Source organism: Notolepis coatsorum (genome assembly GCF_963971535.1).
Source record: "Notolepis coatsorum genome assembly, chromosome: 1".
In the NCBI taxonomy this organism is placed as follows: domain Eukaryota; kingdom Metazoa; phylum Chordata; class Actinopteri; order Aulopiformes; family Paralepididae; genus Notolepis; species Notolepis coatsorum.
Genome location: NC_140165.1, coordinates 216,599,655 through 216,616,070, shown reverse-complemented (window position 1 = coordinate 216,616,070; position 16,416 = coordinate 216,599,655). Strand labels below are relative to the sequence as shown.

The 16,416-nt window shown below is 45.7% G+C and overlaps 1 protein-coding gene across 1 annotated transcript in view; it reads left to right on the top strand.

Annotated features, from left to right (window-relative positions):
• atm (ATM serine/threonine kinase) overlaps positions 1-16,416 on the top strand; it is a 184,878-nt gene that overhangs the window by 7,373 nt on the left and 161,089 nt on the right. Inside the window, exons 6-11 of the mRNA XM_084308894.1 lie at positions 470-635; positions 11,347-11,585; positions 13,092-13,261; positions 13,768-13,946; positions 14,456-14,827; positions 15,821-16,006. Coding sequence (XP_084165020.1) covers positions 470-635; positions 11,347-11,585; positions 13,092-13,261; positions 13,768-13,946; positions 14,456-14,827; positions 15,821-16,006 — 1,312 coding nt within the window. The remainder of the gene's footprint in view (positions 1-469; positions 636-11,346; positions 11,586-13,091; positions 13,262-13,767; positions 13,947-14,455; positions 14,828-15,820; positions 16,007-16,416) is intronic.

The following is a 16,416-nucleotide window of genomic DNA, read 5'->3' as shown; positions in this document are numbered from 1 at the left end:
TACTGTAGATGAGAACAATTTTATTGCACTATTTTACTCTGTCTATGTTATGCTAATATATGTAAATTATAGCTATTGTATTGCACTGCTTTTATTATATCTACACTTTTTGCACTGCTCTTATTCTGTCTATCTATTTATTATACTCATTCTATGTCTGCACTTTATGCATTGCTTTTATTTAGTTAGATTTGATAGATTCTAATGACAGAAATCTATTTAAAGTTTTTCTGGAGTTTTTAATATCAATTCTCTGCTAATTTTATGCCTGTCTATAATTATGCCAATCTTATGCTAATTATATGCCTATGTCTATTTTCACTGCTGTGAAGCACTGCAATTCTTGTATGAAAGGTGCTATACAAAGATATATTGAAATCAATATACATACATCTATTTAAATCGCAACACCCATCTGTCTTCCTGCTGTCATCTACTGGTCCTCCTTCTTTCTCCGTGTTATCCCCAGTTCTTTTGGAGCTGTATTGTGACTTGTTCACCAGATCGTCCAAGTCCATCAACCGTGTCTTGGTGAGTCGGCTCATCCACACGGTGGTGCAGGGCTGCTGTCTGCAGACCGACGGCCTCCGCGACACACTCTTCACCTTCTTCTCCAGAACACTGCTCAACATCAGGTAACTGACACCAGTGTTTTAGTACTCGAGTCCTGGACTGATTTTCAGGACTCTTGACTCGACTTGGACTTGAGCACTGACGACTCAGACTCTGACTTGGACTTGGACTCGAGCATTGACTGCATTCGGACTTGGAAGGTGCAGACGAGGATTGTTAATTGATAAATATTTATAAATATCCGTGCGCAAACTAAAGTGCATGTGCTGCCGGAATCCATATTAGCGCACGCTGCCGGAGAAATAACTTAAAACGACCTTAGAATTGTTCGAGATAGGTTATTCATGTTCACGGAGTCATGTGCGTGTGAATTTGCTAGGATGTTTTTGGTGTGTCCGCTGACACTAGACGTGCTCTGGAGGCCCAGGTAGCTGCATATTTGTACACTGCAAGAAATTCAAGTGAAAATATCTTGTATTTGGTTCAATAAGTCCATTATTGAGTAGAATTTTCTTGAATTATCTTATTCCACTGGCAGATAATTGTGCTTATTTAATTTTTCTCTTGATTCTTGGTATTTAATCTGGTTTTAAGAAAATGTTAATCTTGTTTTCTTAAAACAAGATTAAATTGACAAATCAGAAAAAGAAAACTTGAAATAAGCAAAATTATCTGCCAGTGTGATAAGATAATTCAAGATAATTCTAATACTCAATATTGGACTTATTGTACCAAATACAAGATGTTTTCACTTGATAAGATAAAAAGAATTTGGGGCGGCTACGTGGCGTAGTGGGCAAGGCGCTCGCCACGAATGCGGAGGCGCTGGGCTCGCCTGTTCGAGCCCAGCGCTCGGCTCGCCTGTTCGAGCCCAGCGCTCCACATTGCTTTCAGTTTAGCTGGTCGTTCATACTAATACACATTGGCCGTATTAGGGGGTGGGAAACTGATGGGTGGGGATCGGGCGTTGTGGACAGCGACTCCTACAGGTCGGTTGGTGCGCCTGCGCAGTAGAATCAGGAAGTGTCGGGGGCAGCGTGAGCCTCCCACGCGTTACTCCTCGACACTGAGAGATCGAGCTGCGCAGGTGAAAAGATGCGACTGCTGTTACCTCAAGTACCGGAGGGGACTTGTGCTATGTATGACTTAGTCCACATTGCAGCCGGCTTGTGGGAGGCAAGAAACAGCGTTCGTGACAGGGGAGGGTTGAATTGGATGATACGGAATTGGGATGGGAGAAAATATAGGAAAATGGGAGAAAAAGTTGATAAAAAAAAAAGATAAAAAAAAATTGCAGTGTACAGTAGTTGTAATCAGGGTAAATGTCAAGATTAATGACATGCCTCAACAAAACACTTAAGAAAATGTACACTATTTGTATTGAACATAGATATAGATGATTTAATAGATAATATAAATAGAAATACTATGTGTATACTATGTATACACATAGTATACATAGAACATACTAACTGTCTAACATACACAAATCATAACACTACAACAGCATGTTACACCTTTTGACAATTTTTTTTTGTTGAACACATTTTGACAATGCTCAATTTAGAAAACGTTACCTCACATGGTCTGGACAAAGGTTTTTCAGAGCAAGTTAGCTATATTATTATTGTTATCAAACAAAGTCACAAGGCGCGTAATGTGTAACACTGGTCTAGCCTATTATTATCATCTTTAGCTAGCAAGCTAACGTTAGCTAACTATCGACAGCTAACGTTAGTTATGGAGTGCTGAGGTAACAGACGGGCTAACAGTTTGCGCAGACTGATTCAATCTTGTAAAAAAAATCCAAAGTATTGTAGCACTTGCAGTATATATTTGGATTAAATGTATTTATCTATTAATACTTAACGTTAATACAACAGTAATTGTATCTTTATCTTCATCTTCTTTCCTGCGTGAACGATAAGTCACGCAGCTCCACCTCTCTTGCGACAAAACCAAATTATTTGACTGACAAACAAATAAACCAATTAAAATCATTTCAGCCAATATTATTTAACTGTAACTGTTGTGAAGGATCAGATTAAACCGAATATGTATATTTATTTATATATATATATTTAATTGTATTTGTATATCGTTTGATATCCCCTGTATATTCCTTGTACAATATGCATTGAATATCCCTTTAGTCTACTAAACAGCCCATAATAGTTTCATTCTACCATTGGACGAGAACCTGGCGCCAGGTTGCCATACCCCTAGGTCCAAGTTCAATCGTGCCGCCTAACATGTCGTGGCAAGCCCCGGTTCCGCGCAGGAATATGTCGGGCGAAATACGAATGGTACTATTTGTTCATAGCGCATATATATATGGCGCAAGTAAAGTAGAACTTTCTTTTAGTCCAGTTCTTTACCCTCCAACAGAGTGACAGACGCAAAGCCTCCCCACGACGCACGTGCGGTGTAGTAAGGCCTACTTGGCCCAGAATAGGCACTGAGATATCGTGTAGATTAATAGTTGAATAGTCATAGTTTGGCACTATACCGTCGAGTTGGACGTATTCTATTAAGCTAATAATAGTCTATTTATGTATGGTGCATCGTTCGGTTAGAGTTCTACAGTTATCAGTACCCCCATCGTTCCTGACGTTATCTGGACGCTTAACCAGGCTGGTCAGACCCCTAGTGGTGATTGCATCCGAGGAGCTCCGGGCCAAGAGCGACTGGACCTGTATATTGGATTACTCTACCCGGACGACGGCGAGCCTTCCACGGCTTGGATTATGCTTTGTGTGCTTTGATTATTCCATGGATAAAGGCCAACACTGCGGAGTGTTGGAACTACCCCCCGGAGAAGACTCCAGGTGAGACGGCGCTCGACACCAGTGAGGTCGCCTCACGTCTCTCCGTTGTGGACCGGCAGCTACCGTCCACAGAGGGTCCAGCTGTATTCGTCTGCGGTCCGAGGTTCTGTGGGCACCGTGTCCAAGACTTTGGATTCTCCCAAGACACCGTCGGCCAGATGGGATACCGCCAGCGGCTTCTCTAACCCCCCCCTCCTACTGTCTTACAACCAGCGGGACCCCCCCCCCCTTAGTGTATCCAGCTATAATCATTTAAGTACCATCGCTATCGTTTTCCTAAATATTCCAGGTTGTATACTTACTCCCTGCGTAACCAGAGATTGGACATTCAATGTTGATTTACCTACGAATACTCATTTGCCATAAAAGTGCATATTTCATATTTCAAATCATAAATGTAATTAAGTGATCGTTGTATACACCTTTTGCTGTATTAAACCTTCGATTTGGTACATTTGTGTGGATTCGTTTCATCAGGTGGGAAAGTGTTCATCATACTTATATCTTGTACTGGGTGGCCAGAAGTTAAAGTACATGAGGTAGTGGTATTAAATATCATATCTAACAATACAGTCAGGGAATTGTACCCCTCAGTTACAATTGGTCCTTCGAGCCGGAGGGTAACTAGTGTAATATTAATATAGTGTTATTAATATCGAAATGGCCTATGATGAACACTCCACGAAACGATCCTCCTAACCTAGAACGCCCGCGGCGCAGACGACAGACACCTCAGTACTTAGAGGCTTACACTGTCAGTCAACTACCTAGCCTTCGACAAACGGTAAACGCGGTAAAAGTAGAAAGTAAAATTATGTCTGACCTTAACGACCAGGTTTCCCCGACCACAGAGGCCCTAGTAGGTCCTAATGTAACTGACCAAGCTCACGGTGGGGACCAGGAGGGAATTGACATGCCTTTACCCCCCGCCACTACTCAAGAAGTAGTCCCCGACCAGCCCCGGGAGGAAGACAACCCTACAGAGAGAGAACTCTGCACGGAAGAAGAGGAGGAGAGCGCCGAGGAACTAGAGCTCCAGGACTCCCCAACGAGTACCCCCAGGAGCGGCTCACGCAGGAGCGGCTCACCTCCACAACCGCCTTCCCCCAGCGAAGCGGAGAGGATACTACAACAGGCGTTCCTCGTCAGCCTGACAGCCTCTACCGAACGCGACCGACTCCAAGCGCAGATGCTTAGCGAGCGCGAACACCTCCAAGCACAGCAACGGAGCGAAGAACAGCGCACACGTCTGGAGATGAGACGCTTCCAGACAGAAGAGAATATGGCAAGAGACCGGGCCGACGCCCAGCGTGCCGCTGCCGGTGCCCAAAGAGACGCAGAGCGCGACAGACTACAAGCGCAACTAATAGAGCAGCTGATCAAAAGGACAACACCCTCTCCCTCCGCTAGGGGTTCAAGGAACTCGTCGAGACAACAGTCAAGGGCAGCGTCACCACAACGAGCAAGCGACCCTGAACTTGACCAACAGACCGAGTCTAGACCCCCCGCAGACCCCCTCCCATACCGGTCCAAGCGAGACCCAGCTACAAGGAAGGAGCGGCATACACTGCGGAGAAGCTAAATAAACGATTACAGGATCTGGAAGATCTGATAGAGGAAGAAGAGGGAGAGGAGGAGAACCAAGCCCGACGACAGCACAGTACTCCACCGGACCAGGAGGTCCCATACAGTCCAGGCTATACCCCCGCGGCGCTGCGCTACAGACCCCCGACTCTACTCACGGGTGAGCACGACGCACGACCAGCCCCGAGGAACAGCACCTGGACCAGCGGGCCATGGTACCCTGCCAGTACCAGCCCACAGCGAGGCGCAAGAGGGGACTCGCCCAGGAGGTCTCTCCCCCAACGCTCGCCGATGTATCAGCCATCCACGGCGTCATACAATGCCACACCGTCATTCCCAGACTTCGCCTATGAGAGTCGAGCACAGTACACGGAGCTCCGGATGTGCCTAGAGACAATGATGGTGGATGTCGCTGATGAACGCCACAAGTATGCAATATTACTGAAGCACCTGAAAGTACCGCGAGCGCACAATATAGCGCTAGCCTATGCTACCTCTTCGACTCCATACACAGCGGCCCTTGCAGCGCTGGATCAGAGATATGGACGTATATGGGATTACGTAATCCAAGAGATAAGGCATATTGATCGCCTACCCCCAGCCACAGACAATCGCTCACTAGACGACCTGTCAATCAAAGTGCAGTCCCTGGTAGGGATGCTGGGAGCGCAACGGGAGAAGGGCATGCATGAGCTATACGCCAACTCTAACGTCGAGAGGATTTTGGAGAAGCTGCCACCCGCAAGACAGGAGCGCTTTAGGCGGCAGAGGGATTACCGAGATCCCAACGGCCCCGAGCCATCCCTCCTTGATCTGGCCGACTTCCTGGCGAGAGAGGTCAGCAGCTTACGACTGGACACCTTCGGGCGGAGCACGCCAAGCTCCAGAGAGGGACCCAGGAGAATAAATGATGGAAGAAGATCGGTGACTGTCATGCACCAATCAGAGTCAGTACCGAGCAGTAAGAGTCACAGCACCCCCTCGAGAAAAGAGAAGTGGAAGATAGCGTGTCCCTACTGTGAGAAAGAACACTGGCTGTCACAATGTGACCTATTCACAAAGATGAATGCAGAAGAAGTGAGTCAATGGATAAAGTCCAAACCGGCGCTGTTATCGATGTGCGCGGCCCCACATGGCAGCCGAATGCCGCCTAAAGAAAAGGTGCAGCCGGTGCGATGGAGCCCATCTAGATATACTACACGAAAGTAACGGAAGACGGCCTATACCTGCACCACGGAGCGGCACCAAGGCAAGTGTCATGTACATTGACCCCGCCAGCAGCAGCGGAGCCCAAGTGCTCTTAAAGGTAGTCCGTGTGACATTGAGCTACCAAGATAAAGTCATGGACACTTACGCCGTCCTTGATGACGGGTCAGAGAAGACCCTTCTGCTCGCCTCCGCTGCGACCCAGCTGGGACTGCGGGGGAGCAAGAACGAAATGACGATTCGGACAATAAGAAGAGATTTAAAGACGATAAAGGGCGAGAATGTCTCCTTCACCATCGCAGCCAACGGGCAGCCAGAGCGACGGTACAAGATCACAAATGCTTTCACCAGCCAAGAAATAGGACTATCGCAGTACACCTACCCTGTCACCAAGTTGATGGATAAATATGTGCACCTGCGCCAATTACCTATCCCGCTCATAGACGGCGCTACCCCGACCCTGCTGATAGGCTCCGACCATGCAGAACTCATAGTCCCGATTGACCGGGTCCATACAGGCCCCCGAGGCTGTCCTGCAGCAGTCGAGACCCGCCTAGGGTGGACCCTACAAGGCCCCCTCGCTAAATCTCTCAACCGAACAGCAGCCACTAGCTGCTTCCACTCCAGAGTGACAGCAGGAGACACCACACTCCTGCAGCATGTCGAGAAGAAAACTGACTGGCGACGTCGTGCGCTGCTCCGCGCCTCCCTGATCAAAGACGGCTTTGATTTCCGGCAGCAGGCCAGCAGCGACCCCCCAGTATTATTTGCACTACAGAAACACGTCACAGAGGACCCAGCAGCAGATGAAGAGGTCCAACACAGTGTGAAGAACAGTTTCTACGTGGACAACTGTTTACAAAGCGTCTCGACTCAAGAAGAAGCCGAGGCTCTCCTAATCAAGTTACGCGCCTCCCTGATCAAAGGCGGCTTTGATCTCAGGCAGTGGGCCAGCAGTGACCCGCACGTATTGCGCAGCCTCTCCTCCGCGGACAAGGCTGCCAGCAGCGAGACCTGGATGGCGACAATCCCAGGAGAAGCCCAAGAAATGACACTAGGACTAGTCTGGCGCTTCAAAACAGACTCGCTCCACTATAGACACAAACCCTTGGCTCCAGAGCAAGGAAGGTCGGCGGCGATACCGACCACCAGACGGAGTGTGTACAGAACACTCGCCAGACAATATGACCCGTTGGGATGTATTCTACCTTACACCACCAGGGCAAAGATGATTGTACGAGCACTATGGGACAAGGACCAGGGCTGGGACGACCCAATACCCGCACACCTTGCCTCAACATGGAGAGAGTGGGAGACGGAACTCCGCTCACTCCCAGGTGTCAATATACGCCGCAGCTACTTCCCATCCACAGTGAGGCCAGAGACATGCCAGATTGAGCTACACGTCTTCAGCGACGCCTCCGAAGTAGCCTACGGATCGGTGGCCTACTTGCGTGCCCAAGAGATGGGAGGAAAGATACACACTGCTTTCATCCTGGCCCGCTCAAGAATAGCCCCACGTAAGCAACAATCTATCCCACGTCTAGAGCTCTGCGCAGCCCTCGCAGGAGCGCATCTAGCCACGTTAATCCAACGTGAACTCACCATTCCGGTGCATAGAACAATCTTGTGGTCAGATTCCACGACAGTACTCACATGGATCAAGTCTGATTCATGCAGATACAAGGTCTTCGTGGGAGTCAGAGTCACCGAGATTCAAGAATTAACAGAAGAAGCAAGCTGGCGGTATGTGGACACCAAACACAACCCAGCTGACGTCATCACCCGGGGAATGTCTCTGGATGACCTAACCCGTCGCAACATCTACAGTGACGGACCAGCATTCCTCAAGCTCCCGGAAGGAGATTGGCCTACGCCCACCCCGAGGGAAGCAAGTAACGAGGAGGCTGAGAACAAGAAACCTATGTTCTGTGGACTGAGCACTGTCGCCTCCACAGACCCCAACATAGATGACTGCATTACCCTAGAGAGTGCGCAACAAAGAACATTCCTGCGGCACCACCCAGAGATTCAGTCCACCACTGACATGTCAGCAGCTGACTACGAAGAAGCAGAACTTCTTCTACTACAACGAGCCCAGAGAGACTCGTTCCCCGATGAGCTAGACTGTCTACAGGGAGGAAACCCCGTCCCATCAGACAGCTGACTGATTCACCTGGCACCAGAGAGTGACGCCCATAATCTCATCAGAGTGGGTGGTCGCCTGAGGAGAGCCCCCGATCTACCAGATGACATTAAGTACCCGATCGTCTTGAACAGCCGACACAAGGTCACAGAGCTGATCATAAAGAAATACGACGAGGATGTACACCACGCAGGAGCAGAGAGAGTCTTCGCGGAGATCAGACGTCGTTATTGGATATTGCAAGGGAGAGAAGCAGTACGGCGCTTCCAGCGAACCTGTCTAGACTGCCGTAAGTGGCGCGCGCAGCCCAGCATACCACGGATGGCTGACTTACCCCCCTGTCGCCTCCGAATCGGCGACAAGCCATTCCACTCCACAGGCATGGACTGCTTTGGCCCGTTGTATATAAAGAGAGGAAGAGGCACCGAGAAGCGGTGGGGTATTGTATTCAAATGCATGACCACCAGAGCGATACATATCGAGCTCCTTCCGACCATGAGCACAGACTCATTCCTTATGGCCTTCCGGAGATTCACATCACGGAAAGGAAAACCGTCTACATTGTTGTCTGATCACGGGACCAACTTCAAAGGCGGAGAAAGAGAGCTGAGAGAGAGCTTCCAAGCTATGGGCCCAGAACTTAAGACCCACCTCGCTCCAGCCCAGATTGACTTCCAGTTTAATCCCCCGAACGCACCCCACTTCGGTGGAACCTGGGAACGAGAAGTACGTTCTATAAAGACAGCCCTGTACGCCGTACTCGGAGCCCAGACTGTGGCGGAGGAAGTCCTAATGACAGTCCTCACGGAGATCGAGGGAGTATTGAACTCAAAGCCCCTCGGTTACGTCTCCAGTGATGTAGCAGATGTCGACCCAGTCACCCCCAACACACTCCTAATGGGGCGGCTGGACCCCGCGCTACCCCAGACAATGTACAGGCCTGAAGAAGCGAACGGCCGAAGAATGTGGAGGTACAGCCAAGTACTAGCTGACAAGTTTTGGAGCAGCTTCCTACTTCACTACCTACCGTCTCTACAGACCCGCCAGAAGTGGGTAAAAGAGAGAGACAATTTGACAGAAGGAACAGTCGTCATGATTATTGACCAGTCACTACCCAGAGCTATGTGGCCGGCTGGCCGCGTAAGCAAAGTGATCACCGGTGCCGATGGCAAGGTCCGAGCAGCTGAAGTACTCGTCCAAGGGCGCACCTACACACGTCCCGTGGCGAGGCTCATAGAACTGCCCCGACTCCCAGATACTATCGATGATGACCATGACCCCATGACTTTGTGAGTTGACTGACCCTTACAGCGGACCTTGAGTGGTAGACAGTGCGGTTAATCTGTCTCTGCTTAGCTAATTAGGTGGGACTAATTAGGGGGCGGCTGTTGTGAAGGATCAGATTAAACCGAATATGTATATTTATTTATATATATATATATATTTAATTGTATTTGTATATCGTTTGATATCCCCTGTATATTCCTTGTACAATATGCATTGAATATCCCTTTAGTCTACTAAACAGCCCATAATAGTTTCATTCTACCATTGGACGAGAACCTGGCGCCAGGTTGCCATACCCCTAGGTCCAAGTTCAATCGTGCCGCCTAACATGTCGTGGCAAGCCCCGGTTCCGCGCAGGAATATGTCGGGCGAAATACGAATGGTACTATTTGTTCATAGCGCATATATATATGGCGCAAGTAAAGTAGAACTTTCTTTTAGTCCAGTTCTTTACCCTCCAACAGAGTGACAGACGCAAAGCCTCCCCACGACGCACGTGCGGTGTAGTAAGGCCTACTTGGCCCAGAATAGGCACTGAGATATCGTGTAGATTAATAGTTGAATAGTCATAGTTTGGCACTATACCGTCGAGTTGGACGTATTCTATTAAGCTAATAATAGTCTATTTATGTATGGTGCATCGTTCGGTTAGAGTTCTAAAGTTATCAGTACCCCCATCGTTCCTGACGTTATCTGGACGCTTAACCAGGCTGGTCAGACCCCTAGTGGTGATTGCATCCGAGGAGCTCCGGGCCAAGAGCGACTGGACCTGTATATTGGATTACTCTACCCGGACGACGGCGAGCCTTCCACGGCTTGGATTATGCTTTGTGTGCTTTGATTATTCCATGGATAAAGGCCAACACTGCGGAGTGTTGGAACTACCCCCCGGAGAAGACTCCAGGTGAGACGGCGCTCGACACCAGTGAGGTCGCCTCACGTCTCTCCGTTGTGGACCGGCAGCTACCGTCCACAGAGGGTCCAGCTGTATTCGTCTGCGGTCCGAGGTTCTGTGGGCACCGTGTCCAAGACTTTGGATTCTCCCAAGACACCGTCGGCCAGATGGGATACCGCCAGCGGCTTCTCTAACCCCCCCCTCCTACTGTCTTACAACCAGCGGGACCCCCCCCCCCCCCTTAGTGTATCCAGCTCTAATCATTTAAGTACCATCGCTAGCGTTTCCTAAATATTCCAGGTTGTATACTTACTCCCTGCGTAACCAGAGATTGGACATTCAATGTTGATTTACCTACGAATACTCATTTGCCATAAAAGTGCATATTTCATATTTCAAATCATAAATGTAATTAAGTGATCGTTGTATACACCTTTTGCTGTATTAAACCTTCGATTTGGTACATTTGTGTGGATTCGTTTCATCAGGTGGGAAAGTGTTCATCATACTTATATCTTGTACTGGGTGGCCAGAAGTTAAAGTACATGAGGTAGTGGTATTAAATATCATATCTAACAATACAGTCAGGGAATTGTACCCCTCAGTTACAGTAACTGAACGTTTACGCTGTGAATGCATATAAGGGAAACACTGCACTTACAGAACCTTTAATTGATCCACCAATCCCCTGTCACAAAGGCTTGTGTTCAGGTGCACAAGAGACCTTTGATGACCAACAATCATTACAACTGAAATGAAGAATAATTATTATAATGAATTCCAAATCCTGACAGCCCTCTCTCCTTACTCCACTCCACCCGCTCCAGGCAGGAGAAACACCTCAATGTGGTGGAGCACTTGCTCTCGGCTCTCAACATCTTCCTGAGGTCCGCAGCCATGAACTGTCGGATGCGGGCGTGTCGCCTGGGGGAGGAGCTGCTGCCCTCCCTACTGTACGTCTGGGCCGACATGAGGCCCAGCTCCAGCCTCAAGGAGGAGATGCTGACCTTCTTTCACCTGCAGCTCCGTGTCCACCACCCCAAAGGAGCCAAGACACAGGACACAGGTAGGATACGTGGGGTGATGGAGAAATGTAACTTGCATATACAGAGGTTTAGTTTCCAGAGTGGGTTTGCTAGTTTTAGTTTATTTTTTATTGTTGAAAAATGTTTAGTTTTAGTTGTAGTTTTTATTTGTTTCAGTGTTAGTTTTAGTGTCTTTTTGGTAATAGGGTAAGGCTGTCCCCGAAGCCTGTTTTTGGGATTCGAACTTTGTCAGGGTTTTTCGAACGGATGTTCGAACCTTCATTTTTAATTAAAAAAAATATATATATTTGAAAAAAAAATCAAATTTATTTTTATATATATAATATATATATATATATATATCCTCAAACTAAATCCTCAATTTGAATAAAGTGATTAATCTGATTAAATTAGTATTTTTCTTTTTATTAAATCAACTTTCCAGCCCCAGACCAGCCCAGGGAGATGCCCCAGCCCAACTAAATCAATTAAATCAACTTTCTTTAATGAATATAACTCATCAGTTTTTTTATACTATAATATTAGTGTAGCCTAATCTTTATCTGCAACTGTGAAGAAAACCCCCATTGGTTTAAACAGAATGAATCGAAAAAAAAATTGAAAAAAAATAAATAAAAAATTCAAATGTTGATTTAGAATTTGAATGCCAACGTAACGAACGAAGGTTCAAATGTTTGGGCTCAGCCCTAATGTAGGGTAATTGTCAGGGATACGATTTTAAGAAGTTCCAAAATAGGTATTATAACACAAATACATCACTCACAGTCATGTACAAGCAAGACAGGTTGAAGGTGCCACTGCCTAGTAGTTTTAGTTGTCTACTGTATATAAACCTTGGTTGAAGCAAGGTGCCTATTAGTTTTAGTTATCTACTGTATATAAACCATGGTTGAAGGTGCCTAGTAGTTTTAGTTATCTACTGTATATAAACCTTGGTTGAAGGTGCCTAGTAGTTTTAGTTATCTACTGTATATAAACCTTGGTTGAAGGTGCCTAGTAGTTTTAGTTATCTACTGTATATAAACCTTGGTTGAAGCAAGGTGCCTATTAGTTTTAGTTATCTACTGTATATAAACCTTGGTTGAAGCAAGGTACCTATTCGTTTTAGTTATCTACTGTATATAAACCTTGGTTGAAGGTGCCTAGTAGTTTTAGTTATCTACTGTATATAAACCTTGGTTGAAGCAAGGTGCCTAGTAGTTTTAGTTATCTACTGTATATAAACCTTGGTTTAAGCAAGGTGCCTAGTAGTTTTAGTTATCTACTGTATATAAACCTTGGTTGAAGCAAGGTACCTATTCGTTTTAGTTATCTACTGTATATAAACCATGGTTGAAGGTGCCTATTAGTTTTAGTTATCTACTGTATATAAACCATGGTTGAAGGTGCCTATTAGTTTTAGTTATCTACTGTATATAAACCATGGTTGAAGGTGCCTATTAGTTTTAGTTATCTACTGTATATAAACCATGGTTGAAGGTGCCTATTAGTTTTAGTTATCTACTGTATATAAACCATGGTTGAAGGTGCCTATGCAGAGGACTGGACCAAGTGGAGGAGTCTTCTCTACAACCTGTACGACGCCCTGGTCGGTGAGATCAGCCATATCGGCAGCAGAGGGAAGTACGTCACAGGGATGCGGCGCATCGCTGTCAAAGACAGCCTCATAGATCTAACGGCAGACATCTGTCACCAGGTAATAATGACAAATGTAGCATTTAATTACATTTTAATATAGGTATATATATTTAATATACAGTATATATATTTGATATACTGCATATATATGTATCTACATCTGTTTTGTATACATACTTATACTATATCTATATATGTAGACTGTGGTCTCATACCTACTCTTACTAGTTATACCACTGGCCAGTATGGCTTACTACCATAGTGTATTTATACCTGTATCACTGTACATAATAATACTGTATTTAGTACATACATTTGATTAGCTTATTTACCCAGTAGCTTCGTTGTATACAGTATATATCCTATTTAATCACTTGTTACCCTGTATATTGTTGCACTCTCTAGTCTAAAAGGATTAACTAAGTCAACTTAAAGGATAACTGCGGTTATTTTCAAACCAAGACCCTATTCCCTGGCTTATTTAACCATTTCCAGTCGCGTGTTAATAAAATGGTCATCCCATAGAATTGACTTCCCTTTCTTGGCATTTGTTGTGTGTTGTAGTTGTTCAGTGAAGACAGCGATGGTCAGATCCTGGAGGTGACCCAGGTGCACCCCCGAGCCACCCAGATGGGCAGCCCCACCGCGGGCGCGCCCTGCAAGCGCCGACGCGTCCAACTGGGCTGGGAGATCCTCCGGGACCACCTGCAGCCCCAGCACAGTGACTTTGACATCATACCGTGGTGAGGAATTCAGTTAATTTAGAGAGCTTTTGTAAGTGCCAAGTGAGAGAACTTAAAGGGGCACTTCGCCAAAAAAACAATGCTGATTTAATTTTTGCACATGATCTCACACACGCATCCAAAAATGCATCAAATGATGATATCACTGGTGGCCATATTTAAACAAATGTACTCTCAGTAACTGTGTACTTTATATACTGTGTATTTTAATTGTTTTATTCATTAAACTTTTTGTCTATCTCCTGTAGCATTCTGAGATTCTTGTGAATATAAAGTGCGGTACAAATTGAATCTATTATTATTATTACTGTGTGCCCCTTTTAATATAAATATATTAATAATATTAATAGAAATAAATACATTGTATTTTAAGTGTAACCCCAGGAATAACATGCTACAATGGTGTAATTTGTGTCCAACATTGCCCCTGATTGCAGCCATTTATTTAATTTATATGTTATAAATTAAAAACGTACATTGTGCTTTCCCCCCTCTTCGCTGCTGTGTAGGCTCCAGATCACCACAGTGCTCACCTCCAGGTACCCGTCCATGGTGCCCGATCAGGAGCTCGTGCCTCTCCTCTCTGTGCTCTGCCAGCTCTTGGGGGAGCAGCGCAGGGGCGAGCGGGGGCCCTATGTGTTGTGCTGCTTGAGGGAGGTGGCCCGGTGTCAGGCCGGCCACAGAGAGAGGGCCCTGCCCAACAGCACAGAGCTGGGCAGGCTGTGGGGCCGGGTGTGGGCCCTGGCACTGCCCGCGGTCAGATCGCCCCAAACGGAAGCCTCCAGTCTGGGCCTGCTGGCCACCATCGTCCAGGGAGATCTTGTTGCTGTGGACAGAGAGTTTTGGAAGCTCTTCTCTAGCATGGCCTGCAAACCATCGCAGTGAGTCTATGGCTTAGCCTTGTATTTTTGTATATGAAATTCACTTTCAGTGGTTATATCGACCAGTATTATCTAGTGTGAAATACTCTGTGTATATATTATACCTATATAGTAGGTTGTTGTTTATTTGGTAAAAGTCAAACTCAGAAATGTTAAGATTTGGTTAAATTCAAAACTGCATGGGCAGAGATGGGGGTTATAATCTAAGAGGGAAATTGAATTTAAAACAACCTATTGTCCGTACAACTCTCAAAAGCAAGTTCATCTCAGTTTGTGGGGTATCCATTTGGAATGACCTTGATGTAGCAATAAAAACAAGTAATACGATTGAAATGTTTAAATGCAGATATAAACAGGAATTCTTGGACAACTATAAATTAGAGGAGCTTGAAAAATAACGTGAACTAGTATTTTTGTAATCATTTATTTATCTTTTGCTGTAGTGGATAGGTATATTCTTTTTTGATATCGATAGATAACTTATTAAAAACCTCTAACCCTAACTAACCTTACTGTCATGCACGTGTCCTAATATACTAACCTACACTATAGCACTCAATACTTTGATGAACATTGTTACTCAGCTGATAGAGTTGTACCCTTCCTGCTGTCTTGTTGCACAAAACTTGTAAGTCGCTTTGGATAAAAGTGTCAGCTAAATGACAATGTAAAATGTAAATGTTATTACATATTAATATGATATTGTAAGGAACGGGCAGGACCAAATAAGCTTTGCTTCATTATGTCCCTTCTCGAACAAAACCATTGTCTTGAGCTATGCTGTTTATTGTATTTTATTTGTATTTTATTTAATTTAGTTTGTTTTTAATTTTTTTGTTATTTTTTGTTATTACAAATCTGTGTGTTTATTTTATGGTGGAAATGTTCGAGATAAATAAAGATCAAATCAAATCAAATATACATTTGCCTACATGCAGCATCCATGGCAATTTTCATGCAGTAAATATTTTCATGTAAATCTCTGTATCATAGGGATGCTGCTCTCTGCCTAGCCCAGGCCCTGGTGAAGTGTCCGGTCCCCAAGAGCCTTGCCCTGGGCTCAAGTTGGGACCATGTGGGGGCCATGGAGGGCTCTGGGACCCTAATAACCTGGCTGCTGATGAGTGAACAGAGCGAGGAGATGGAGGAGAACTCCAGACCTCACCCCATCATCTGCAAGTCAGCACTGTGCTTTTACCAGATCAGTCAAAACAGAACCATTTCTCTTTTAGAATAGAATCAAATCTTTATTTGTCACATAGACCTGTTCGCTGTCCACGTCAGACTCAGTGTGTGCACATCAAGGGGGCAAAAGGAACGTAATCCTGGTCAGAACAACGGGGCAGACTACAATATATTTGCATTTGTTAGCCGTGCTAGCGATCTAAACAATCAATTCATGCCAAAGCTAGATTATGTAAAAGGTGAAAGACTCACACTCACAGTCATGCTGATTTGGCTAAATGACATCCAGCTGTTTTAGTTTGAAACAACTTTTAGACAGGGGAGTGCCATGGTTTCTCCATAGAGCCCCGTCATACTTTTTTAGCGCAGCAGCTCACGCAGGTAGGGGGCAACTTAAGTCATGT